The sequence below is a fragment of the Anolis sagrei genome, chromosome 1 (genome assembly GCF_037176765.1).
Source record: "Anolis sagrei isolate rAnoSag1 chromosome 1, rAnoSag1.mat, whole genome shotgun sequence".
Classification (NCBI taxonomy): domain Eukaryota; kingdom Metazoa; phylum Chordata; class Lepidosauria; order Squamata; family Dactyloidae; genus Anolis; species Anolis sagrei.
In genome coordinates this window covers 325,608,127-325,635,967 of record NC_090021.1, presented here as the reverse complement: position 1 = coordinate 325,635,967, position 27,841 = coordinate 325,608,127, and the positions used below count along the sequence as shown (strand labels likewise).

The window sequence follows — 27,841 nt, the reverse complement described above, 5'->3', positions numbered from 1 at the left end:
AATCCTGCTGGATTGCATGCCTGCATTCTCCTACGAAAGCAGTTGAAAACTTCTGCACCACGCAGAATGGCTGTTTCAATCCAGAATTTCAGAAGTTGAATTCTGCTTGCAGTGTCAGTGTTCATGCAGATGTACATGAGATGCCCATATATATTCTCATTGGTGGCCCTTCTGCTGTGAAACACCCTTCCCAGGGATATTCGATCAACCCCCTCCTGACCCTCCGTAAGAGAGTGAAAAACTTGGCTTTGTGACCAAGCTTTTAGAAAACCTGTGCAATAGATAGACTTGGAACAATGTGCAATGACAGTTGGGATGGCCCGGATTATGCTCGTGGATTACGTATTTAATTCTGAATGTATTGTTTTTAAATGTTTTAATTGTTTTTAATGTGCTTTTTAATTCTATTTTAATATTTATTTTAATATTTATTTAAGTATAAATTGTGTTTTAAGGCATCAAATCATTGTCTGTATGTAAACCCTCCTTGAGTCCCCTCCAGAGTGAGAAAGGAGAGGTAGAAATGTCACACACACACACACACACACACACATATCTCATGCACATGAGCTGCATGGAGGCACAATAATATGCACATGAACCCATACAATAATATATGCACATAACTGAGATGCATACTCAGCCTATAAAAGCCAAACCATAGCTGAGAGCAACATCATTCATAGAATCATAGAATCATAGAGTTGGAAGAGACCTCATGGGCCATCCAGTCCAACCCCCTGCCAAGAAGCAGGAATATTGCATTCAAATCACCCCTGACAGATGGCCATCCAGCCTCTGTTTAAAAGTTTCCAAAGAAGGAGCCTCCACCACACACAAGTTCCACTGCTGAACAGTTCTCACAGTCAGGAAGTTCTTCCTAATGTTCAGATGGAATCATTCCTGGCTCTCAACTATTACTGTGATTTCCTTCTTCCTAACAATGTATGACTTCCACATTATTAGCAACCTCTGAATCTGTGGCTGTGTTCCACATCATTCTGGACTTTATCTCTTGCTACTGATAAACATATCTTTCTGACACTGAAACATATCTGCCTACTGATCACAGCTCATGGACTCTAGGCACCTGAACTTTGTTAAAGCAGGAGAGTCACGGGAGTTCCTACTGCACAACGAGTCCTATAGTATTCTCGTGCCCATTACACAACAGGTCTCATAGCAATCAGATGCCCACTGCAATGTGGTACAATGGTCAGGCTGTTTGGTTCATGTCCACAATAGCCCTGGAGATTTAGCCACATCCCTGAGAATATGTTTTGGCATAACTTTGCTTCAAAACACCATCTTTTCCCACCACTCATTGTACATTTCTGTTTACTGGGTTTTTATTCTCTTTTCAGCTTTGCTTAAGCGGATTTTAATAGCAAAACGTGGGAGCCCCAGCTGTGATGAAGCAGCATTTATTTTTATCATGCTGAACAAGGAAGAAAATGAATCCCGAGGTAACTTATGTTAACTCTGAAATCTTGTAAAATATTTGTGGCTTCCTAACATCTGTGTCTCAACAGAGCTTGAGAAAGTTAACTTTTTAGATTACAGTTCCCAGAATTTCCAAGTAGGATTCTGGGTGCTGGAATTCAGAGCAGTAACTTTTCAAAGTCTCTTTAGCACTTTGTGTTGGACAGAGTTACCCTCCCCCTGAAGACGCAGGTTCTTAGCTTGGGTGGGATCCTGGACTCATCGCTGAGCCTGAAATCCCAAGTTTGGCCGTCACCAGGGGAGCATTTGCACAGTTAAAGCTTGTGTGCCAGCTGTGCCCATACCTTGGGAAGTCTGACTTGGCCACGGCAGTCCATGCTCTGATTACATCCCATATAGACTACTGCAACGTGTTCTACGTGGGGTTGCCTTTGAAGACTGTTTGGAAGCTTCAGTTGGTCCAACGGACAGCAGCCAGATTACTAACAGGAGTGGTGCTCAGGGAGTATACAACTCCTCTGATGCGCTTGCTCCACTGGTTACCAGTTTGCTACTGGGCACAATTCAAAGTGCTGGCTTTAGCCTATAAAGTCCTAAACAGTTCTGGCCCAACTTATCTGTCCAAATGCATCTCCCCTTATGAACCATCTAGGACGTTAAGAACGTATGGGGTAGCCATGCTCTTGACTCTTGAGTCACAAATACGCTTGGTGGGGACAAGAGACAGGGCCTTCTCAGTGGTGGCCCCTTGGCTATGGAACACCCTTCCTAGGGACATTAGATCGGCTCCCTCCCTTTTGATTTTCTGAATAAAAGTCAAAACCTGGCTGTTCGACCAGGCGTTTGAAAAGGCAGTGTAACAGACATTGGATTATGGAACAATTGGATTATGAGTTTGGATGACATTTTTATTTAGGAGGTGAAATGACTTGTTTTTTACTATTATTATGGTCCTAATTGATATATTATTGCTTTTTAAATGTTTTAAATGTTTTTATGATGTTTTTGGCATTGAATTGTTGCCTTGTGAACCACCCCGAGCCGCCTGCGGACTGAGAGGGGCAGTATACAAATGTAGCAAATAATAACTAAATAAATAAATAATAGTAAAATAGGTTTTATATCTCTGTAATTTTTTAAAATCTAGGGATGTGACTAACATACACAGATTTTCTTCTGATTGATGAGACAGTCTCAATACATGGAGACACCAGTCAAGAAAATGGTTAGCCTCTGCAAGTTTTTATTTTAAAAGTTTTTTATTCTTTTTTTGTAAACATTATTTTCTGAAATAAAAGAACTTTTTGTGAAGAAAATTATTTTACACAACACATAGTAGCTGATATCTTACACTCTGGTTGCACTTACAAGGTTAAATGATGATTGTGCTGCACTAGATGAATTTGCCCTTCTAGCCATAACTTAATTTTCGACTCTTGCACTTTACTATTGCCCCTGCCCCTGTAGTTGTAATTTTTTTTCATGTCAGGAGTGACTTGAGAAACTGCAAGTCACTTCTGGTGTGAGAGAATTGGCCGTCTGCAAGGACATTGCCCAGGGGACGCCCAGATGTTTTGATGTTTTATCATCCTTGTGGGAGGCTTCTCTCATGTCCCTGCATGGGGAGCTGGAGCTGACAGAGGGAGCTCATCTGTACTCTCCCCAGATTCGAACCTACGACCTGTTGGTCTTCAGTCCTGCTGGCACAAGGGTTTAACCCATTGCACCACCAGGGGCTCCCTGTAGTTGTACTGTACTAATCTGACTTGGCCCTTCCAGCCTTAACTTATCATCTGCCTCTTGCGCTTTGCCATCAGCCCTGCCCTTGCAGTTGTATTGCACATGCCTTTGCCTCGCCCCTTAGTTCAGAAACATCCACTATGCTCAGCTACTGGCTGCTGTATGATGAATTATGCTTTTAATTATGATTTTATGATGCTTGTATATGTATTTTTAGTGTGTAATATTTTAACTCTGACTGAGCTAGGTCCCCATGGAAGCTGCCCTGAGTCCCTTCGGGGAGATGGTGGCGGGATACTAAAATAAAGTTGTTGTTGTTTTCACCATCACCATCATCATCATCATCTGCATAAGACTTTGTACAACCCATTATGCATTCCAGAATACATATGTGCATATGCAGAGTTACACTTGTGCTGCTTTGCTAAAACAACTAGGCATCTAGATATCTAAATGTGTAAAATGCCAACAGGATGTCAGTCATCTTTTTCCTGTACAAAATGGCAGGTGGAATCCTACTGTTGAATTATGATGTCATGTCACATTTCTGCCATCACAATGCACTTTTACGGTCATAGTAGAAGTCACTACCAACTATCAAATGATGGCAATCTCTAGCCATTTCCTGATCAGTAAAGAAGAGTTGGCAGTGAGGAATAGCAGACAAACATTCAGAAATGCTTTGGAATGTCTTCCAAACAATCCCTGGATGTCCCTGCAGATGTTGTTGCTGTGTGTCCAGCTACAGGAGAATAGCTGGTTGTTTGTTTTATTGCCCCGCCCCACCTCCAGGAAATCATCATGTTCAAAAGGACAGCAGCCAAGTAAATGTAGGCTTGGGCTGTGGGTGGGAAACTATTGTCATTACTTCTTGTAGCTGTACCTCTAGATCAGGCCTGCACAACTTGTCAATAATAAGGGGCCAAAATTAAAATAGGCTAAACCTCTTCGGGCCGTATATAGACTTTGAAAGCCTCGGAGTGCTGGCACCTGTCTCACAGAGCAAGCAGCATGGTGGGAAGTTGCAGGTGTCTCAGTTCTTCCCAGCACTGCCCTTCCTTTCTCTTTGCCTCTGTCATCTCCTCCTCCAGAGGGAAAAAATCCAGCTTTTCACTGTTCATTTCCCTCACTTGTGAAGGAGAAACCTAGCTTCACCATAGAGACCCCACAACAACTTCATGGTAAAGCCAAGTTTCTCCCTTGGCTTTACCAAGGGAAATGAACAATGTGGACTTCCAGCTTTCCCTTTGCTGCTTTGATGTATACAGAAATGAAACATGTAGAGGTAAAACACCTGAAGGTGGGAATGACAAGTTGCAATTGCTACTCTGCTTCAGCACTGTGTGTGATGGCACACCTGAGCCTTTGGGAAAACCTATTGTGTCTGGCTTTACTCGGGGGCTATCTGTATACTTTCTGTTAAGATTAAGACCCTTAGCAGACAGAGGCATTTTAGGCAAGGTGAAATGATAACTGTTATAAGATAGCTTAAAACAATATATTACAAAAAGAGATTTTGCTGGTTGCAGTCATTTCTCTGGAGTCTTTGAAAGTCTCCTGCCTCTGGTGCAAAAGGATGGTTTACAAACTAGTGCTCATAAGCTGTCTCAATCTTCTTGCTTGTGAAGCTTAAGCTGGTCAAAAGCTTCTGTTATCTCTGGGACTGCTTGTATATGAATACTGGCTGAACACAAATGCTAAGGATGCCTGTTTTGGATTGCTTGGGCCTAGGATTACCAGACAACACCCAAGCCTCTGGTCACTGTAGTTCTGCTGCAGATAAGAGAAGGGTCTAGCAAGAGAGCTCTGTACAGGCAAAAAGAATAGACCAATTAAGGTTGGCCTCTAGGGGATTTTTATGCTCCACCCAAAAACTAATGCAAAGGAAGGTATCTACACTATTGGGAAAGCCTATTAACAGAGGGAACTAAAGCAGAGGAGAGGAAAAGGCAGAGCCAAAACTTAACACTGTGTGTTCTCCCTCTCGAAGGTTCAGAGTCTCTGTGGGCCGCACCAAAGCCTTGTGAGGACCACATCTGGACCCCGGGCCACATGTTGTGCAAGCCTGCTCTAGATGAATTTTATTTCACAAAAATGTCTCAAATTATGAAAAATATCCCTGAAAAAATGCCCCAAACCTCTTGCAATCATGCCTAGCAAGGAGAAAACTTTCAAATTAGGTCATGTGCAAAAAAAGTCAATCCTTAGGAAGCTTGATGCAGTTACAAGTTGTAGAAAAATCTGAAGAGGCAACCCAAGTACAAGTTTATTCAGATTTATGTCTGAAGAGTCAAGAGACTTCAGCACACTCCATTCCATGTTATCCTTGGTGCTCTCTGTCTTTTTGATGGGGTGAACTTCAGCCCTATATTTTGACAGGTGTTTCTTTTCAGAGCTTGAAAGCAACTCCTTACATACAATAGGTAATTGTCATTAATTTCTTTATGCTACCAGTCCAACTAATTTACATGCTCATTGTAATGTCATTTTAGAAGCAAGTGAGAGAAGGAATGCTAGAGAACATGCCCTCTCCTTTTGTTTCGTCTCTCTGTTTCCTTCTTTGATGAAGCCTTTTGCTTGCTTCCTATGTGCAGAGATCACTTTCCCCTTCTTCCTAAAGTTAACTCATCCTTTACAACAAAATCCAAAATGGACATGCAGTGATATCTTTTCTGGGCCAACTCTGAAGCATAAAATATATTATGCAAACTTTCAAAGTTTCACTGGCTTCCTAGTTAGTCAAAATGTTTAAAATCACACAGGAGGAAATGGTGACAATGTGAGAGTCACTGACCTGAATTCTGTCTGAGAGAGAGGTCGTCGGTAAAGATAGTATTGAGGAGATTCCATTTAGACAGAACCCTTATTGGCCATGTGAGGAGTAGAGAAAAAAAGAGCAATAAGAAAAGGTAATAAAAGTTTAATTCCCATTAGCAGAAGTAAAGTAACTTCTCTTAACGTCTCTGTCCTGTGCAAAGATAACTGGCCTTCTCTTAGTCAGACAGCATTGAATTTCTCAAGGAGTCTCTGTGCTGGTACATCCAGGAAAAACATGTAGAAACAGAAAGTAAAGCCTGCAGAATTCAAATCCCAGGTTGTAGTCCAGGGGTCCTCAATCCTTTTAAACAGGGGGCCAGGTCACAGTCCCTCAAACTGTTGGAGGGCCGGATTATAATTTGAAAAAAAAAACATGAATGAATTCCTGTGCACATGGCACATATTTTACTCATAGTTCAAAAAACAATACAATGATTAAAATGAAAAACAATTTTAACAATTATAAACTTATTAGCATTTCGATGGGAAGTATGGGCCCGCTTTTGGCTGATGAGATAGGACTGTTGTTGTTGTTCTTGTTGTTGTGTGCTTTCAAGTCATTTCAGACTTAGGTTGACCCTGAGCGAGGGCCAGGTAAAAGACCTTGGAGGGCTGTATCCAGCCCCCAGGCCTTTATTTGAGGACCCCTATTGTAGTCCAATGAAAGAATTTTATTTTTGTTGGAGGAAGAAACTCAAAGATTTAAGCCCCAAACCTTTTGATTCCTCCGTTGTAGTCAGATTTTATATCTGAAAATCCACACACACAAACAAATCATGGCTGCGCAGCAAAGTACAACAGGCAAAATCTGTTTATTTTGCTGTTTGGTCAACATGACCATCTTTAATATTGTTTAAAAGTCTCTGTCTAGAATCCCTATCGTCTACGAGGCTCCCAAACATCCACATATGAGAGTTAACCTTAGGGACTTTTCTACTGAAGTTTAAATAATATTTTGCCTCTTTTATTTCCTATTCTAACATAGATTCCTCTCTCCCTCTCCCTCTCCCTCTCCCTTTTTCTCTTCAACTTTACAAGAGGTAAAAGTTACTGTAGTTACATTGAGATAATAAGCAAGCACATACTTTAAAATTTCAGCTGTAATGACAGCTAACTCCTTTTAGAAATCCAATACTGGTAATGAAGTTTTTTTAAAAAAATAACTTTTGATGCATTGTACAATCTTTGCAGAAGCCATGAAAGAACAAAGTGCACAAAGGTTACAGAAATTCTGCAAATGTCCATTTTTTGCAGTATGAAGGTCTTTCTTCAGATTCTCCAATGTACAAGGAAGTACCGGTAAGACGTAACGAATAGTGGAATACTTTACACATATATTATATCTCTACACCTAGAGAATTAGAGTTTAGGAATAAGTATACTGTGTCATTGTATATTATAGAGTCTGAGCAGCGACAGATTTTAGTACGCACAATAAGTCATGGAACCAAACCCCAGAAGGTACCAGGGCCTTGCTGCACTTAAAAATATAGACCAAATATAATCCTTGGGCATCTCTATCTAGAGTCGCAGTGGCGCAATGGGTTAAACCCTTGTGCTGACTGAACTGCTGACCTGAAGGTCGGCGGTTTGAATCCACAGGGAAGGGTAAGCTCCCATCTGTCAGCTTCAGCTTCCCATGCAGGGACATGAGATAAGCCTCCCACAGGATGGTAACACATCCATCCCTTAGGCAACGTCTCTGCAGATAGCCAGAAGCTACTTGCAGTTTCTCAAGTTGCTTCTGACATGATAAAAAAAATCTGTTTAGTCTCATATAAGCAGCACTTTGAAAAAGTACCCTAAATCTCATGTTACAAAAGGCTTGAGACCTATGAATTTCACCAAAAAACTTTAAAACTTGCAAGCCCCTCTAAAGAAACTGCTATCTCAGGCAATATGGTCCCTGACTCTTAGGACTATATAGTAACACCTTTGTCCGTCTTATTATTCCTAAGGCATTCAAAAATTGGATGCTTTATGAAAATGAACAGCATTGGCCACCTTCATCTCCCACAGCAATAAAGAGGCTTCATATCTGGGAGACATTTTACAGGAATCTGTTTTTCCCCCCAACTCTTAGGAGGAGCACAAAACCAACCCGATCTACAAATATCATTAGGAAAAACAAAAGAATGTGCTCTTCTTCAGGCTATTGACAGGGCAGGAACAATAAAAAAGCATATTTCAGCAATCAATGCAGAGCCATCTTGACTGAAAGATGTATATTTAATGATGGACATTCCCCTGAGTTTTACTACGGCCTTTAAAATCCTGCTGAACAGTAAATCTTGTCACTTCTCAACTAAAATCCTATCAATAATTTTACTGTAATATCTGTAGGAAATTCTAAGGTTCAAATCTCACTTTATTACTGTAATAATGGATCTAATTTGTAAAACATATAAAATGTGGTCATAACCATATTGGCATGGGAGAGATATATGATCCTTGCAGCATTGAGTAGTTTTTTGTAGATTTTAATCCAGATGCAAAATCAAGGAAAAGAAAGTAAGTTTTGATCCATAGAGCTCTTGAGCACATTTGGAGCAGCAACTTGGGGCAAGAGAGTTTAACTCCAGTTCCTTTTTCAGCCAAACCGATGAGGCAACTTTGAGCCTTCAAATACCTGATTGAGAGAATTAAATGTCAGTAGGGCGCACTGCAATGAAAGAACAAAGTTCTGCCCAGTAGCAATTTTAGGCTGTTCATGTTTGTTTTGATTCCCATACATATAAGGTAGGTAAAGGTTTCCCCTCAACATTAAGTCTAGTTGTGTCCGACTCTGGGGAGTGGTGCTCATCTCCATTTCTAAGCCGAAGAGCCAGCATTGTCCGTAGTTGCCTCTTAGGTCATGTGGCTGGCATGACTGCATGGAGTGCCCTTACTTTCCTGCTGAAGCAGTACCTATTGATCTGCTTAAATTTGCATGTTTTTAAACTGCTAGGTTGGCAGAAGCTCATCCCTCCAACCCCGCTCCCCAGATTTGAACCATCAATCTTTTGGTCAGCAAGTTCAGCAACTCAGTGGTTTAACCCGCTGCACCACTATGGGGCTCTTCCCCATAGTGGTGCATATCTATATTTGTATCTAATTTAAAAACAATTATACTATCCATATATTAGTTTCTTTATCTGAAGTGCAGTATACCAAGATCTCCAAAGGACACATTTGCAATACACAGTAGTTTGGAAATATCATGGAGTTACATGACTCACCAAATGTGATAATACTGAGAAAACTGAAAGGCAGTAGGAAAACTATATTACAGATTAATTGATTCAATAAGTTAAGATACAGTCCCAAAATTGCAACACAGCAGGACAGCTGAGGACTGGGCCTCTTGCATATTCCTCATTCATAGTGTCATTGTAAGTCAAAGACAGCTTGATGGCAAATGACACCTAGATCTTTGCCTTGAAAACTTTTAGAAGACAAAACAGCATTTTCGAAAGACCAAGATGCCACCTAGCCTTAGTAAAGAGTTCATTTTCATTGATTCAGTGAAATCAGTCAATCAGGAACTGCAGAAGTGGATATGGTAGTTTCATAGCGCTATTCATTTAATCAGCACTGACTGTTTGTATTGTCCTCATCTGGAAAGATATAGAACAAGTCAATCCTTTGAAATTTTCTTTTGAGGATCTACATTTCCCAGAATCCATTTACTGATTGCAGGATTCGGAGAACTAAAGTACAAATGAATCCTATCTATTGCAATGGCAATCAGCTGAGAACTCCTTTAGCTTACCTTCCGTTGGGTTATTATGGCAGTGTAACTCTGGGTTGGATGATTTTTTCATGCTTACATGGGAAGGTTTCCAGTATGCCCTTCCGTACAAACTTCCTAATTCACCTCCAATGTAACAGGAAACTAAAGTCTGAACTGATGTCCAGGTGCAGTTCTACCTCCCATGACTCTAAACAAGTAAACAACCTTGAGGGCAGCATAGAATGACTATATGTTTGGTTACAATAATTTGAAAGCTACTTTGAGTTTTGATGTTGGGCAAAAGGCATCACCAGCATCATACAATGCAGTCTGAGCCCTGTCACATGCACAATGGATGACCTCCTCATAGCAACACCAGAGGCATCCCAAGTGGCCAAATACTGGTCTATTTATTTATTAATATATATATATTTATTTACTTTATTTATATACCGCCTTTCTCAGCCTGAAGGCAACACAAAGGACATTTCATATAATGTGTTTTTTTAAAAATACAATACAACTGTACCCTTGGTTTGCTTCTGATACAATAAATAAATCAATCATACTCTCTTTCCCCATCAGAGTCACCAGAGTCAGTCTTCCATATTGAGAAAATCATCATCTATGAACCAGGAGGACAGCACAATGCCAAGAGCCAAGAAATCAGTTCGATTTCGGGAATCAGAAGAAATTATTCCACCTGGTATGTACCATATATAAGAATAACAGCCCAAGACAGGCTTCTCCTGTGGCATTCTCTCACATAATCAGTCCCTTTGGAAGACTTTGTAGCAGCTTCAGAACCGTTTTAGAGCTCTGTGTTGTGTTGTGCTTTGTGCTGTGCTGTTTGAATTGAATGTATCTGGATTACTAACATGAATGTCATAGTCTCAGTTTCATTGCATCTCTCTGAACCTGAATTTTTTAATTCCTATGATGTTTTCACATTGCATTACAAAACTTCAGTTTTCTCTTTCTACATGGAATTCAATAAATTAATTCTAAATTTGACTATTATAGCTTTATCTTCCATCCTGAATCAAGTGGTAGGTCAAAGGCAAATGATCATAAGATGCTAATGGCTGGACTGGTGGAAATATAGCAGTCTAACCAATAGGTAGAACCTCTTGTACAATAGCAATCTAGTGGCATTCAACATTTTGGAACACTCCTTTCAAATATGGACTAAACTTCATAATGGATTTACTACCTCACTGACATTGGAACCACTGGGGAAGTCTTTGCCTGGAAAGGTGGAATTCTCTCTAATATGAGGAATTTCTTTGGATAGGACACGCACCTTTATTTATGGTGCTTCTAGCTTGCAGTGTTTCATAAGCAAAATGGACAAAAAGAGTGCAGTGCCAAGCAATCTCTAATTTGACTGTGTGAATCCTGCCATAATAATCATTGATCTACTGCTCATTCAGTTTTAATCCCTGAAGATGCCTTAAAGCAAAGTTGGATTCTTCTGTTGATATTTTATCAACACTGTCTTCCAAGCTGTTGGATGTTTCTAGTTAAAGGGTGTTAGCCTAAAAGAATAATTCCTTCTTTCCAAAGGGATAGAACTCCATTTTAACAGACATACCAGTATGGACCTCCAGGAAACTGGTCTAGGAAATAACTGCATCTCACATGTCCTACATTTTTCTAATCAATGCTGGACAGCCATGGCTTTCCATATGGTTTTGTCTGGGCTGCAGCTACTTTAATATACTATCACTGTTGATGCAGGTTAAAACTGATAAGAGATATAGACCAAAAGCCTACAATTTTCAAGCTTTTCTCTAATCCTTCAGCTGTCTCTCATCCTTGAGATTAGAGGGGAAGCAGATCTTAGAGAAGGGACAGTGAGCAATCCTTAAGACTGATTTTATGGACCAAGACCACCATCTGCCTCTGTTATTATTGTTGTTGTTTTGCAACTTCAGGTTGTGTGACTTCAAGGGGAACCTATTGCAGAATTTTCTAGGATTCAGAGTGTAACTCACCCAAGATCGCCCAGTGGGTTTCTATGGCTGAAGTCACATCCTGTGGAGAACAGCTTAGGAAACTGGATATGTTTAGTTTGGAAAAGAGAAAATTGAGAATCAATATGATAGTAATATTTAAATATCTGAAGGCAGAGAGGAGATATGATAGCCATGTATAAATATGTGAGAGGAAGCCACAAGGAGGAGGGAGCAAGCTTGTTTTCTGCTTCCTTGGAGACTAAGACGCGGAACAATGGCTTCAAACTACAAGAGAGGAGATTCCATCTGAACATTAGGAAGAACTTCCTGACTGTGAGAGCTGTTCAGCAGTGGAACTCTCTGCCCCGGAGTGTGGTGGAGGCTCCTTCTTTGGAAGCTTTTAAGCAGAGGCTGGATGGCCATTTGTCAGGGGTGATTTGAATGCAATTCCTGCTTCTTGGCAGGGGGTTGGACTGGATGGCCCATGAGGTCTCTTCCAACTCTTTGATTCTATGATTCTATGATGTCATATAGAACTTGTGGGAGATAGAGGTATCTTATACTTTGTTTCTCTAGGGATTGGAAATTAATGAATATATATATTTAAAAACCAAGATTATGGCAATCAGACTGATTGATAATTGGCAAATATAGGGAGAAAACATGGAGGCAGTGACAGACTTTGTATTTCTAGGTGCAAAGATTACTGTAGATGCAGACTGCAGCCAGGAAATCAGAAAATAATTCACATAGTTAAAGCAATGGTATTCCCCATAGTAACCTATGGATGTGATAGCTAGACCATAAGGAAGTCTGAGCAAAAGAAGTCAGATGTTTTTGAACTATGGTGTTGGAGGAAAAATTTTGAAAGACGATCCAACCAGTCCATACTCCAGGAAATAATGCCCGGCTGCTCACTAGAGGGAAGGATATTAGAGACAAAGATGAAGTAGTTTGGCCACACAACGAGAAGAGAGGAAAGCTTGGAGAAGATAATGATGCTGGGAAAAGAAAAGGAAGAGGGGCCGACCAAGGGCAGGATGAATGGATGGTATCCTTGAAGTAACTGGCTTGACCTTGAAGGAGCTGGGGGTGTCCACGGCCAACAGGGAGCTCTGGCATGGGCTCCCTGTCAGTCTTCACAAAGAGTCAAAAGCGACTGAATAAATAAACAACAACAACATTCAAATTATAAGAAAAGAGGTTCTACCTTAACATAAGGAAGAACTACATCACTGCGTGAACTGTCCAACAGTGGAATAAACTGCCTTGGAGAGTGGTGGATTGTCCTTTTGTGGTATTCTTTAAACAGATTGGATATAATTTTTCAGGAGTGCTTTAGCCCTCAGTGTCTTTGGGACAGAACACATGGTTTACATACAGAAGGTTCCTGGTCTAATGTCATGTATCTCTGGGGTTTTATTTCTTTTTAAGAATTGGGCAGAAGATGATATGAAAGATATTTTCCTTTTTTATTGAAGCTGTCATACCTACTGTAGTATATTTCAATGGGTTCTGAGATGCTGCTTGAGCACTGAATCTAGAAAATGTTGTGCTACTATTGTTAAAACTGAGGTATATGTACCCACAGTCATGGTACTTGGATGCTTTGGAGGGTCATGATCTGAAAAACCTCCTTTTTCAAGCTCTGATGTCTGCTTATAGCCCAACACTATAAAATATTTACTGCGAGGTAAAACTCTACTGAGTTCAATGGCATTCAGTTTCTGGTTTTTAAAGACTATAAGCTTTACACTCAAGTTCTGCTTTCCATCCCTTACACCAGCTGCTGCAGAGTTAATTTAATTTTAAATAGCAAAATGAAAAGTTACACCTGGAATACTTTGGTAAGACACTGAAGGTGAGATGGGGAAATAAAAAGTCCTCGTTTTCTTCTGCCGACACTACCATATGTATCCTTTAAAGCAAGTGATCTCTGACAAATGTTATTTTGCCATATGTCAACACAAACCATCAATATGGCTCAGCAACGGATAGAGAAATGAAAGGTTTTTGGCAGCATAGACATTTTTCCATTCACTGTATTTTTCTCTGTAAATCAAGGTCGGATTTTTAATACTGTTCCAGGACATTATTAGATGATACTTCAAAAATATACTAAAAGTGTATTTAAAAAAGAAGAAGAAGACAACTTTACTTTTCTCATTCTTGGTATATTAGCAGGTCACATTTTCTTTTGGGAAATAACATAGATACATGGTTATAAAGCATCTTGGTTCCTCACAGTAGACTGTATTTCTTCAACAAACCTATTCACATCATCATTTATCTTAGAGTGACAAGGAACATTTACAATAACCTTCTACTCAAGAGAATTCACAAAGTAATATCATTCCAATCAACAGGTATGGTTACAATATTAAAAACTAGAATGGAGTTTCCAGTGAAATCCAAAGAATACACACTCAGTATAACCTAAAGTCTAAAGATTCAAGATACACAACATGGGGCAGGGTTGGTCCTTTCCTTTTGTAAACAATGGCAGATATTTAAGATTTTGAACATTTAGAATAATTTTCTTTTAGAATTATAGAGTTGGCAGAGACCCCAAGTGCCATCCAGGCCAACTCCATAATGACATTTTGATATACAATCAAAGCACTCCAAACATATGATCATCCAACACTGTTTCTAAAAACCTCAGAAAAAGATATTCGACCACACTCCCAGGCAATGTATTCCACCATTGAACAGCTCTTATTGTTGGGACGTTCTTCCCAATGTTTAGGTGAAATCTCTTTTCTTGTAGTTTGAATACTCCATGCCCAAGTCTCCAGAAGAGGAGATTGCTCCCTCTTCAATATGGCATCCTTTAAACATGGTTCTTATGTCACCAGTCAATCTTCTCTTCTCCAGCAATAAAATGCCCAACTCCCTAAGAGGATCCCCATAGGGCTTGGCTTCCAGACGTTTGATTAAGTTACTGATTTTGCTATGTTTTCCAAGCTCTCTCTCCAAAATAGTGCACAAGAGAGTTAATAATAACAAACAAAATATTGAAGGGAAAATCTCTGTTAAAATCAACAAGCATTCTCATTGAATAAATTGTTTAAAACAGGAGTCCTCAAACTTTTAAAGCAGAGGGCCACTTCATGTTTCCTCAGACTGTTGTGGGGCCAAACTATTTTGCACCCCTACCCAATAACTTCCAATGATGGTTGACCAAGGGAAGTCTCTGATCTGGACATCTGTAGTCATCTCCTGGTTTAGTTTTCATAGCACCATCCAACAGTTAATCAAATCCAGAAAAGTTAATACCGCAAATGTGGAGTGTGTACTGCCACACAACTTGAAAAGAAATAGCAGAATATTTGAGAGAAAATCCAAACACCCAACCATTGGGCATTTTTTCCATTTCATACTATTGTTTCCAGTAACTGCTTAGCTGCCATACAGTCAGGGTTCAACCGGCAAGTAATCTTCAAATAAATTCAACTGATTGTCAAGTAACATAATCCTCCAGAGCAGCAGCGGATAGAGATGTAATTTTTTTCGCAAAAAATTAATATTTTACCCATTTGGACTTCACAGTAGTCCAAATGGGACATAACTAAGGCATGTATCTCTATAGTTGAATCCAAAATACAGATCCAAATAAATTAGTAACAAAACAAATGCAGAATTACAACAACAACGACAACAACAACAACAACAACAACAACAACAACAACATGCTGGAGTCATATAGGACTCTATTGCATAAAGTAGGTAGTCCAATATAGGAACAGCACCATCACCAAAGGGGATCTTTGGTGAAGGCCTCTATCACATAACACTGTGCACAACCTATTGCCGGTCCACCCTTCCTTGCAGCAAACCTGCCCCCTACTATTGATGGGTAAAATGTATCACCAGCCCCTGATCACACCACAGTGCCACACTTACCTGTGCAATGATCCACAGTCACAGTTGGAGGAGACAGAACTAAAATTTCTTTACCGAAAGAAATTGTGAGCATGTAAAACTAGCTTGCTTGACTGCCAAATTTGACTCATTATGTTTAGAAGTGAACCGTATATATTTCCATTTCTATTGGCTGCTTAACTCAGAAATTTCCAACCAGCAGCTAGATTCTAAACAAATTATCCTTTTTTGTTTTCTTTTACGAAACCAAAGAAGTCTTTCTTTACAATGTTATTAATGTAATCAATTTCCTTTTCTGTTTCCTAGGTGATTCCCATGACCACATGACTGGTAAGTTGAAATCTCTCATGTGTTAATCATGGGGCCATTGTAGAACTCAGTTGTGGGACCTACAGCTATTGTTATTGCCTAGAATTCAATATGGCAGATATAGATTCATAACCTAGAGTTATGGATCTGTAACTGCTCTGTATTTAGTTAGATGTTGTAAGGTCAAAGTTTCCTCCAGTCCACAATAACAGCCAGCAACTGGATCTGTTCAGTTAGTGATGAGATGCAAGGAGGATAAGATTTTCAACTCCCTTTTCCCAGTAGGAGCCCTTCCACACAGCCTTATATCCAAGAATATCAAGGCAGAAAATCCCATATTATCTGAGTGTGGACTCAGAAAACCAGTTCAAATCAGATATTGTGGGATTTTCTGCCTCGATATTCTGGGTATAGGGCTGTGTGGAAGGGTTGTAGGTGAACCTGAGAACCTGAGACAAGAACTTGTAGCAGGGATCCTGCTTCTGATGTCCACAGTCTCACTTGCAGGTGAAATGAGTTGGAAATATATCCTCCACTGCCCTGATAGGTCATCAGACAAACCTTTTTTGTCCAATCTGATTTCTGGCTATTAGGGTGGACTAGAGCAGGGGCCCTCAAATTTTAAAGCAGAGGACCATTTCACGGTCCCTCAGACTGTTGGCAGGCTGGACTATAGTTTGAAAAGAACTTGAACAAATTCATAGAATCATAGAATCATAAAGTTGGAAGAGACCTCGTGGACCATCCAGTCCAACCCCCTGCCAAGAAGCAGGAAAATTGCATTCAAAGTATCCCAACAGATGGCCATCCAGCCTCTGTTTAAAAGCCTACAATGAAGGAGCCACCACCACACTCCTAGGCAGAGAGTTCCACTGCTGAACAGCTCTCAGAGTCAGGAAGTTCTTCCTCATGTGGAATCTCCTTTCCTGTAGTTTGAAGCCATTGTTCCATGTCGTAGTCCCCAGGGCAGCAGAAAACAAGCTTGCTTCCTCCTCCCTATGACTTCCTCTCACAATTTGATACATGGCCCTAATCATGTCTCCTCTCAGACTTCTGCAGGCTAAACATTTAAGCCACTCTTCATAGGGCTTGTTCTCCAGACCCTTGATAATTTTAGTTGTCTTCCTCTGGACACCTTCCAGCATCTCTCTTCAATTGCGGTGCCCAGAATTGGACACAGTGTGATTCCAGTGTGATTCACAGTGTGATTGCTGCCTCATGACATTGTTGGCTCATGTTTAACTTGTTGTCCACAAGGACTCCAAGATCTTTTCCACATGTACCAGGCATCGTCCCCCATTATGTATCTTTGCATTTAATTTTTTCTGCCTGAGTGGAGTATCTTACATTTGTCCCTGTTGAACTTCATTTTGTTAGTTTTGGCCAATCTTCTCTTTAATCTGTAATTCCTATGCACACTGCACATATCTTATTTGAGGTGCAACAAATATATGAAAGAACAATACATTTTAAAAGGAAGAACAATTTAACCAACATAAACTTACCAATGTTCCAATGGGAAGTCTGGGCCTGCTTTTAGCTGATGAGATAGGATTGTTATTGTTTCATACTTAGGGTGACCCTAAGTCTAAAGTTAAGGGTGGGGAGATAGGTAAATTAAGATTCCCTGGACTAGAGAATAGAAGTCAGGCCAGGAGACATTACTTAGTTATATGTTTAACTAAGTAGCTGATGTAGCATATCAAAAGCAGAAATTTGCTGGAGGAATAAAAATTAAATCAGATTGGGACATAATATAGAAGATGCTGAGCTATTAGCCTGAAACCTTCTGGCTGAGTTTTCGGTCTGCCATGAATTCATAAGGTGGGTGCCTTCCTCTGTCTAACATTAAGGTCAGGTTGAAAACCACAGCTTTAGCATTGAGAACAGAATGTCTTCTCTCGACCAATTAAGGCAGAAGCAATTTCACGACATTTGTTTCAAACGCGAGCAACATCAGTACAAAAAGATCACACTGTACAAGTGGAATAACATTTGAATCAGCCGTTGCAAGAAGGTGTTAGCCAGCCGGCGACAGGCTGACATTTATTCACAGACGGCACAAAGAGAGTAATTTTAAACAGCAATCGATTTAACAAAGAAAATGGAAGCCTGTTCAGAGATAATTTGCAAGCGGAAAGACGGGTTTTATTCAAGATGAATAAATCATTTGCAGCAAATAGTTCTCCCTGACTCTATTAGAGAACATTGATTCGGTTTCTTGGGTGCTTTAAAATGATTTGCTCTTAGCATTCTACTTTCTCCCCTTACACTTTTTGATACATTATTATGGGTTGGTTGCTTGCCTTTATGACTCCTACTTTCCTCCATGTTGCCTCGGCATGACAGCTTAATTGTTTACCATGAATTCCGTCATGAGTAATAGCAGCTAATTTAAATAGGCCAAAGTAAATAGTGGACCTTTACCCATAATAATACAGGACAGGGAATTTCGTTTTGTTGAGCTTTTCGTTTTTTAGGGGGGAAAATTATCCTCTTTCTTCCTGTGCCCATATACCAGACAAATGGCTACATTTTGCACAGTATTTGTAAAAAATGATTATTATCCAAGGCATGCATTGGGTGTTCACTAGCACTTCCCATACTGTAATAGCTTTACATAAAAGAATACTGTTATTGTAAAATAGTAACAAAGCAACTTGCATAAAAATTGCCACACTGGGTCAGCCAAATGTTCTGTCTAGCTCAGCTACCTGTCAACAGATATTGGTGTGGCAGTCTATCTCCCATAAGTCACAAGCTGGGCCTTACGTTTATTTACTTCACACATTTCTTAAAATGATAAGAGCGTAAGTCACTGCCTTGGGCTGAGTCAGACTGACTACAAGGTAGAGAAAGTGCAGTCTGTAGACTACATGGGGTCCCATAATGCCATTTTTCTGTGAACAAAAGCCCTCCACCCACCTTGCAAATTATTTTTCCCAGAGCAATTTTGGAATGATTTTCTTCCAAAAGCTACCCAAAGATATTCACCCTGATTAACAAGCATGGACCAGGGTTGGGGGAAGGCACAAGTTGGCCTTGCATATCTACAGATTCTACATGCACAGATTTAACCATCAGATATAGTTGTTGTATGTATTGTCGAAGGCTTTCATGGTTGTTGTTGTTGCTGCTGTTGTTGTTATGTTTGTTATGTTTATTTATACCCCGCTTTTTCTCTCTACAAAGGAGACTCAAGGCGGCTTACATTAAAAGCACTTCAATACAATTTAAAATTTGCAAATATACAAACATAAAAAATAGATTAACAAAAAATCTAAAAAGTAAATCTTGATTTTGCCATTTTATATAAGGGGCGCCATTTTACTATGCCATTATATGTAATGGAACTTGAGCACACATTGAAAGATGTCTTGGAACCAAACCCCAGCAAATATCAAGGGCATTCTATTCCTGACACAAGGTCCCAGCCAAGATTTTGTTTCCCCTTCCATTTGTTTATTTATTCCAATGAGGGAGCAGATCAGTGATTTCTGTGCCAGGTGTGTTATAGTTCACCTCACACACAGGCCATATCGGAATTATGGAAAGATCTCTTTCAACATCTGCATAAGATATCCCTCCTTTATGTGCTCTCCAATGTTGGAGATCCAGTGACACAGAAATACTGCCTGTAGTGGGTGGATCCTTCCACATCCTCACAGGGATTCATCTGTTGGAAACCCAACTTTTAGGGACAGCCACCATGGTCAGTAGTGAACAAAATCTGAACAAAAAGTAAATGAGAATCATAGAATCTTAGAGTTGGAAGAAATCGCATGGGTCATCTAGTCCAACCCCCTGTCATACAGGAAAAGCAAAATCAAGGTAACCCTGACAGATAGCCATCCAACCTCTGTTTAAAAGTTTCCAAGAAAGCAACTTCCACCACACCCTGAGGCAGAGAGTTCCACTATTGAACAGCTTGTACGGTCAGGAAGTGCTTCCTAATGTTCAGGTGGAAACTCCTTTCCTGTAATTTGAACCGTTTGCTCCAAGTCCTAGTTTCAAGGGCAGCAGAAAACAAGTCTGTTCCCTCTTCCATATGACACCCTTTCACATATTTATAAATGGCTATCATGTCTCCTCTCAACTTTCTCTTCTGCAGTCTAAACATACCCAGTTCTTTAAGATGCTCCTCATAGGCCATGGTCTACAGACCTTTGGTCACTTTAGTCACCCTCCTCTGGACACCTTTCAGCTTATCAATAGCTCTTTTGAACTGCAAACCATGCCTGCAAATTAAAATTCTAACATTTCTGCCATTTTATTAGATACCTCAATGAATTTAAACCCATTCACCATAAAGAGAATTGTTCTGAATTTTTCAAGTTATGATGTAACAGTCCCCATACTGACTTAGAACATTCTGAAGTTCTAGCCAAGAACTAACTTTCCCAAGCACTAAAGGCTCTTTCTCTGAGGGCAAAGCTTTTCTCCACCCTAGGAAAGGGAGATCTAAAAATCGCAATAGTCACTGGAACATCACTCCAAAAAGAACCATAGGTGCTAGCACACTTTTATTTATTTAGCTTGAAAGGTGAGGATATAACCAGTTCATGTAATGAGCCAGTGAGCATAAAGTCCTTTTCCAGAGCTGCTTAGCATCAAGAATTATTTAAACTGTGCCTGACTTTGCTAAGATGTATAGGGTGGAAAGGGGAGAGAAAAAATGGCTAGTAGGATAGCCAAGTACATGCATTAATTATGGTAATCCTGTTCTTGTTGTATATAATCAAAACCTTTTAACGCTCCATTAGATTCCTTTCCTTTAGGAGGGAGAAATCTTCATTGTTTCTATTTAACCAATGTGTGCCAAAGAGCCTTACTCAAGGGCATGGGGCCAGAACAACACATTCAGTGACAGAGCTAGCATCGAGGAATTTGAATGGTTGCCACACAGCTGCAGAGCAAGGAAGCAATTTATAGCAGAAATGTGACCTGACCATCACTTTCCTCACAACTACGATGAACTCTATGGCACTGCCATCCCTTGCCTACATTTTCTGGCACCAGGACTGGATGTGTTTACAAAATGGCCTTGTAATGTTTGGTACAACCAGGTTTAATGCAACATGGAGGAAAGCAAGTAGCACTGGGTAATGCTACAGAGAGAAGGGGAAATAGGTTAAGCTTCATCTTGTTGCTTCTTTAGGACATGCTAAACCCTCACGCCACCTTGCAACTGTTCTTTTCATAAATAAGTTACAAGCACACTTTTATTGTCTGCCAAAGAGTTCAAGGTGAATGAGTGACTGGATGTGTAGAAGAGGGAATTGCAGTTGGTAGTGTTACATGTCATGCAACCAGAGGGATATCTACATGGGCCGGTTACTATGGAGCTGGCAGAGCAACAATACTCTGGACTTACTTAGGCGATCCCTCATTATCCGAATAGGATAGTCTTCCAGGATCAGTGTGCTGGTGGGTCCGTAGGTGACTGTGGAACCCTATTCTTGATCTGCATCTTCTCCCACAGTGAGGGCATTGGTTTCCAGGTGGAAGGCAGTCCCAGTCAGGGTTGGCTTGATGCACCTTCCTCTTAGCACATTTCTCTCTTTCGCCCTCCATTCATGCCTCTTCAAATTTTACAGCACTAATGGTCACAACTGACCTCCAGCTGGAACACTCAAGAGCCAGGGCTTCCCAGTTCTCAGTGTCTACACCAGAGTTGTTAAGGTTGGCTTTGAGCCTATCTTTAAATCTTTAAATCTTTAACTCTGGACCAAACTTGGGGATGGCTACACTGTCTGGCTACATGTCATGGAGTCCAGGGCCAAATCTGCCTCAGCCCTATGGGATTACCACCTTTAACTATCTTGTGTTGTCATCGTCATAATGATGGGCCATGGATCTCCAGTGATGATCTCTCAATCCCTGGGAAAGCAGGATGGCAGCACTGAACTGTATGAATAATGAGGCCAGTTCCAAATCAAAACCATTTAAGCTATTCTCACTTGCTCCAGAGCATTGGGAAAACTCCAGAGCATTCCACAACTTTCCATAATATGGGGCATAACCATATTAAGTGGCTGCACCCATGTTGAGAGTTGAGATGACTCCATGGGATTTACATCGTGTTAATGCCATGGAACCAATTATTGTCCACTGAGGGATAAAGTGCCCATGTAGATGAGCCCCAAGGAACAAGCAATGCCTGCCAATATGCCCCTTTCTATATAACCAGTAAAGGTACAAGAGGTCATATAAGTTTTCACTCTGGCAACCCTATAGTCATTACTCTGCAAAATGTACTTATTACAGATTTAGAATTTACTTATTATTTCCCAGCTTTGGGACAGCACCGGCAATCAGACTGATTGGCAAATATAGGAGGGCAAAAGTGTGTGAATATGTCTGGAGGAACAACATTCTAATCTCTCTCACTTCCTTCTTCCAACGCTCCTGTCTCTCCTCCACTCTAGTCCCAGCACGCGAGAGGCCATCAAACATTTTGCCTGTGTTCCTGGGGATTTGCCTTTTTTGCATGATTCTGCTGTTGGCTGCAGGTCTATACTACAGCAGCAGGAGGCACAATTTCAAAGTCTTGGAAGAATTTCACTCCCAGCTTGTTATCGTCATCCTTCAGATCAGACACGTTGCTTTGAAATGTTGGACTTGGTTTGTGAGGCAATAGACAGCCGTAAGCAGGGAGCCATGCCGGGCTGAAAACAATGGGCTCCTTTACGTCTGGTTGCATTTGAAGAAATAAAGTCTGATTTTTTTTAACTAAACAGAGAATGAGTGGTTGTTGTCTCCTTGTAAAATAACAGAGCAATCCGCAGTAGCCTCCTCCTGCTTCCTATATGAATTTGGTTTCTGTATTTCTCTCTGTACTGCAGTTATCAAGTCCTACCTGTCTCAATAGCAATTACGGGTCCAAGAATGAGATGCATGAAGCATTATATATTTTACTGAAAGTGTCTACCAAAGCCTCTGAGGCAAACATGAACACAAAACACTGAAAATATAAAATACATAGATTAAAAATATTTTAAACTAACTGAGAATTCCTTTCAAACAATTTTAAACCAGCCGGTGAAAATAGCCAGAGAAATCAGACCCCCTTCCTCTTCCTTGGTGATATAGTAGACATTTATATAGTCTTAGTGTAGTAATCATAGAATCATGGAGTTGGAAGAGACCTCATGGGCCAACTAGTCCAACCCCCTACCAAGAAGCAGGAAAATTGCATTCAAAGCACACCCGACAGATGGTCATCCAAAGAAGGAGCCTCCACCTTCTTTGTTCTCCTCTTTTTTGTCTGTGGAAAAAAATAGGGTTTTTTTTTTAAAAAAAATGCATAATAAAAAAACTTGCTAGAGAAATTTCAAGGGCTAAAGGTTTCCAACAGCCCAGCTGAAGTTGAGAAGAGCCTGATTTCCTTTAGCAGGGAGTTCCATAGTTGGGGTGGTGGTCACATTTTTGTACCTCTTTCTGGGTTCTGTGCGACCTACCAGATTTGACTACACTATAAACCCCTTATCTGCAGACTCGATATTCATAGTTTCACTTATTTGCACTACAAAAAAAAACTCCTCTGAAAGTGTTTGGGGGTCTCCTCTCCTCTCTATGGGTTCTCCAATGTTATTCTATGGTATGACTCCACCCTATATATAGTAACAAATATGGGACTTGGTATTAGCTTGTTTCAGATATCAGTGGGAGGTCTTGGGTCATATGCGCCATAGATACAAGAGTCTATTGGCTTAAGACCTCAACACCACATAGCTTCAACCTCAATGGATAGGAAAGACCATCATTCGCTGGAAACAGGACATTCTAAAGTGTTATTTTGTATGCTGCTCAGTTTCATCTTTAACAAATGAAGAAAATGAAGATCGAAATGTTTTGCTTATATAAAAGATTGCCCCCGGCACTGCCAGGCCATCAAATGCTAATCAAGGTGGTCAGTTGAAACATTAACACCTAGCTCCAACAGACAAGAGTTCTTTGTCCCACCCTGGTCATTCCACAGATATATAAACCCATTTTCCTAGTTCCAGCAGACCTCACTACCTCTGAGATGCTTGCCATAGATGCAGGTGAAATGTCAGGTGAGAATGCCTCTAGAACATGGCCATATAGCCCGGAAAAACCTACAACAACCCAGTTTTGCTTATATGTTTAGTCCTGTTGATTAATTGCTTCAATAAATATATGCAGATTTAGATTACTGATTAGAGGGGGGTGGGGGAGAAATAAGATTGCTCAACCAATAGAAGATAGATAGATAGATAGATAGATAGATAGATAGATAGATAGATGATAGATAGAGGAGAGAGGACAGCTATAAATATTATTATTATTATTATTATTATTATTATTATTATTATTATTATTGATAGGCAGTTGTTATACTCTCTTGTTACAATGTTTTATTTTTAAGGAGTACATTGTTATTTCATTCCTATTGGTACTATATCACTATTAAAATTTATGTTGCCACCCAGCAACAAATATTCTGTGAGAGGCTTAGCAGAAAAAAATACAACATTAAAAATGCAAACCAACAGAAACAATAAAACACCAGGAAGCAAATATCCCTTCTAGCAGACATAGAATGAAAGGATTGGCAGCTTCCTCAGTCAACATGAGGTGAGCTAGTGAGGGCCCATGAGGCCCACCAAGCAGAAACCACTCCTTTAATGAGTGCCCCTGAGCAAACGCAGGAATGAAAGAAGAACTCGCATGCTTAGCATGTGCTTGTCTGGGGCTGTTATTTAGGATGGGGAATTCAGCAGTGTTTGACTCTACCTTCCATTTGAACAACATACCCTTAGTGAGGATAGTCCCCCAAGGTCTAGTGTGGACGAATGTGGTCCCTTAGCCTTCCATCATTGCCTAATCCTGAACTAAGGCATGAATGCATAATGTCCAACATAGCTGTTTTAGCAAGTTTGCTGTGCATTTCTCCAAAATGCAGCTCTCAGAATTAAGGCCAATCCAGGTGCTGTTTATTCAATCAGTAGAACTTTATCTTCCCCAGCATGAAGGAGAATATTGGCCAAAAGAATCAAATGGAGAAATAGTGACTGCATTTATACCGTAGAACACTGATTCCCATCCTTTTTCTTTTTGACCAGGGACCACTTGACCAGGAACTACATGACCAGAGACCACTTTGACCAGGGACCACTATCCAACATTAGTACCAAAAGGGTTACAAATCAGTTTTTGGTCAACTTTAGATTTGGTTTGGGGTGCTCTATTCAGAAAACTGCATTGGGTAGACCATTCTGATACAGAATATATTCCATGGTCAGCAATAGGGAAGGAGTGGCAGGCAGAGTGAAGGGAGCAGAAATAAAATAAATACAATAAAATAAAGAGGAAAGAGGTTCACAGACCAAATTTTTGTCCTTGCTGCCCACTGGTGGTCTACGGCTCACAGGTTATGAACCACTGCTGTTAGGCATGTAGCCGGGGGGGGGGGGGGGGGGGGTTGAGGAGCTTCAGCCCTCCCCCCCCCCCCAAATTCTTATGGTGGTCCACAAGAAGGCCTTACTGGTACATATTTAAACTGTTATGTTTATTCATATCATGATCTGATCACCATGCTCCATATATCCTATATACATGGGGGTATTGGGGTAATGATACAAAAGGTTTGCTAGGATAGACCTTCTTTCACTCAGACTCAGCCCCCCCCCCCCCCCCCAATCAAACTCAGCTCCTCCCGAATTAAAATCCTGGCTACAGACCTGACTGCTGTAGAACTAAGACAGTTTGAAACCACTTTAGCTGCCATGGTTCAGTGTTATGAAATTGTGAAATGAGTATTTTGGTGAAGCATGGATTCATTGGTGTAGATCCATCTTAATAGGACAACTGACCACAGTAGTTTTAGACATAGTGTTATTTTAAAGTTTTTTGTAATTGTGATATATGATATTTTAATGAGTGTATATGTTTTTATGGCTGTAAACCGGGCTGAGTCCCTCAACAAGGTTGAGAAGCTCGGTATACAAAACTGTGAAATAATAATAATAATAATAATAATAATAATAATAATAATTGTGAAATGAGTATTTTGGTGGAGCGACATGCAGGGAGCATACCACCCCCCTGCTGTGCCAGCTCCACTGGCTGCCGATTCAGTTCCGAGCACAATTCAAGGTGCTGGTTTTGACCTACAAAACCCTGTACGGTTCCGGTCCAGTGTATCTGTCCGAACGTATCTCCCTCTACGTCCCACCTCGGAGTCTGAGATCATCTGGGGAGGCCCTGCTATCGACCCCACCACTGTCACAAGTGAGGCTGGTGGGGATGAGAAGCAGGGCTTTCTCAGTGGTGGCCCCTCACCTATGGAACTCACTCCCGGGGGAAATCAGGGCATCATCATCCCTCCTCTCCTTCAGGAGGAGGGTGAAGACTTGGTTATGGGACCAGGCCTTTGGGCACTCCGGCAATTAAATCAGACAACCAGGCGAGTAAGACCAGCAGGATTGATGAAGTGGAACGTAAAACTAGATCTATGAGTAGCGAACGCTGACCATATAAGAGGAGAAATTGGGTTTGTATTTGGTTTTATTGATTTTATGGTTATAATGTATATTTGTTGTTAACTGTGTATTGATGTAATTTTGTGTTTGATTGTCTTTATGATGCAGGCATCAAATTGTGCCTTTGCTTTTGTAAGCCACCCTGAGTCCCCTTCGGGGTGAAAAAGGCGGGGTAAAAGAACCCCAAATAAATAAATAAATAAATAAATACTTTGGCAGAGAAGGTGAAAAGACCATGTAAAAATACAGCTCCCATGATTCCAAGCATTGATCCACGGCAGTTAAAGTTGTGTCAAACTGTTTTAATTCTACAGTGTAAATGCACACTGCATCTTGGCTACATCATATTACTCATAGCTGGCTGAAATTAACATGGTAATATCTTTCGTTGTAAGGAACACACTATATATGGAAAAGCTAGCAAAAGAAAGACTAATTTTCACTGTTGAGTGATTCACTTATTTATGTGAGATTATTTCACCAGATAAATTTTCAGCTACATGTATAGAATCATAGTTAGAAGAGACCAGAAGGCCTATCCATTCCAGCCTCCTGCCATACAGGAATACATACTCAAAGTACTCCCAACAGATAGTCATCCAACCTATGTTTAAAAACCTCCAAAGAAGATTTCATCAGACTGCAAGGAAGCATATTCCGCTTTTGAAAAACTCTTACCATCAGGAAGTTCTTCCACATGTTTAGGTGGAGTCTCTTTTCTTGTGGTTTGACTACGTTGTTCCATGTCCTAGTTTTTTGAGTAGCAGAACACAAGCGGACTCCCTCTTCAAAATGACATTCTTTCACATATTTGAACATAGCTACCATGCAATCTTTAACTTTTTCTTCTCCAGACAAAACACATCCAGCTCTCTAAGCCACTGCTCAGAGGCTATGGTTTCCAGACCTTTGACCATTTTGATTGGAACTCACTACCTGGTGAGATTAGACAAGCTAGCCTTCAAGAATAATTTGAAAACTTGGCTCTTCCAATGTGCCTTTGGAGAGTGACCATTTATCCCATTTCTGTTTGTTCCATCTACAATGTTGCGCCTATGATGCACTTTCCCCCATCATAAACTGAAAGCCTAACCCTACTGTTCATCCTTTATGGGCTCCTCTCAATTACACTTTTTCTATTCCTACCTCATCCAGGTAGGAATTTTACATCGTCCATTTGGCCTGCCCATTGTGTTTGATTTTATATTATGTCAATTTGCTTTATTTATTTTATTTTTCTACTGTATGTATTTTATTCTGATGTAATTTTTGTTGTCTGCATTTTGTATTTTATTTTGCTATATTGTATTTTTGGGCTTGGCCTCATGTTAGCTGCCTCAAGTCCCCTTTGAGAGATGGTGGTGAGGTATAAATAAATATTATTATTATTTGAAACACAACAAGATGGTCATCAAAAGGATAGGCAAAGGAAAAGTATAACACAATAGAAGGAGGACAAAATTCATCAT

At 40.3% G+C, this 27,841-nt stretch overlaps 1 protein-coding gene across 1 annotated transcript; it reads left to right on the top strand.

Annotated features, from left to right (window-relative positions):
• The first annotated feature begins 3,870 nt into the window (after window positions 1-3,870).
• On the top strand, window positions 3,871-22,617 carry C1H14orf180 (chromosome 1 C14orf180 homolog). Its single transcript, XM_067468469.1, is given in 5 exon segments — window positions 3,871-3,986; window positions 7,783-7,902; window positions 10,309-10,418; window positions 15,862-15,885; window positions 22,293-22,617. Coding segments are annotated over 5 exon segments (582 nt in total). The 3' UTR covers window positions 22,505-22,617.
• Window positions 22,618-27,841: the final 5,224 nt, after the last annotated feature.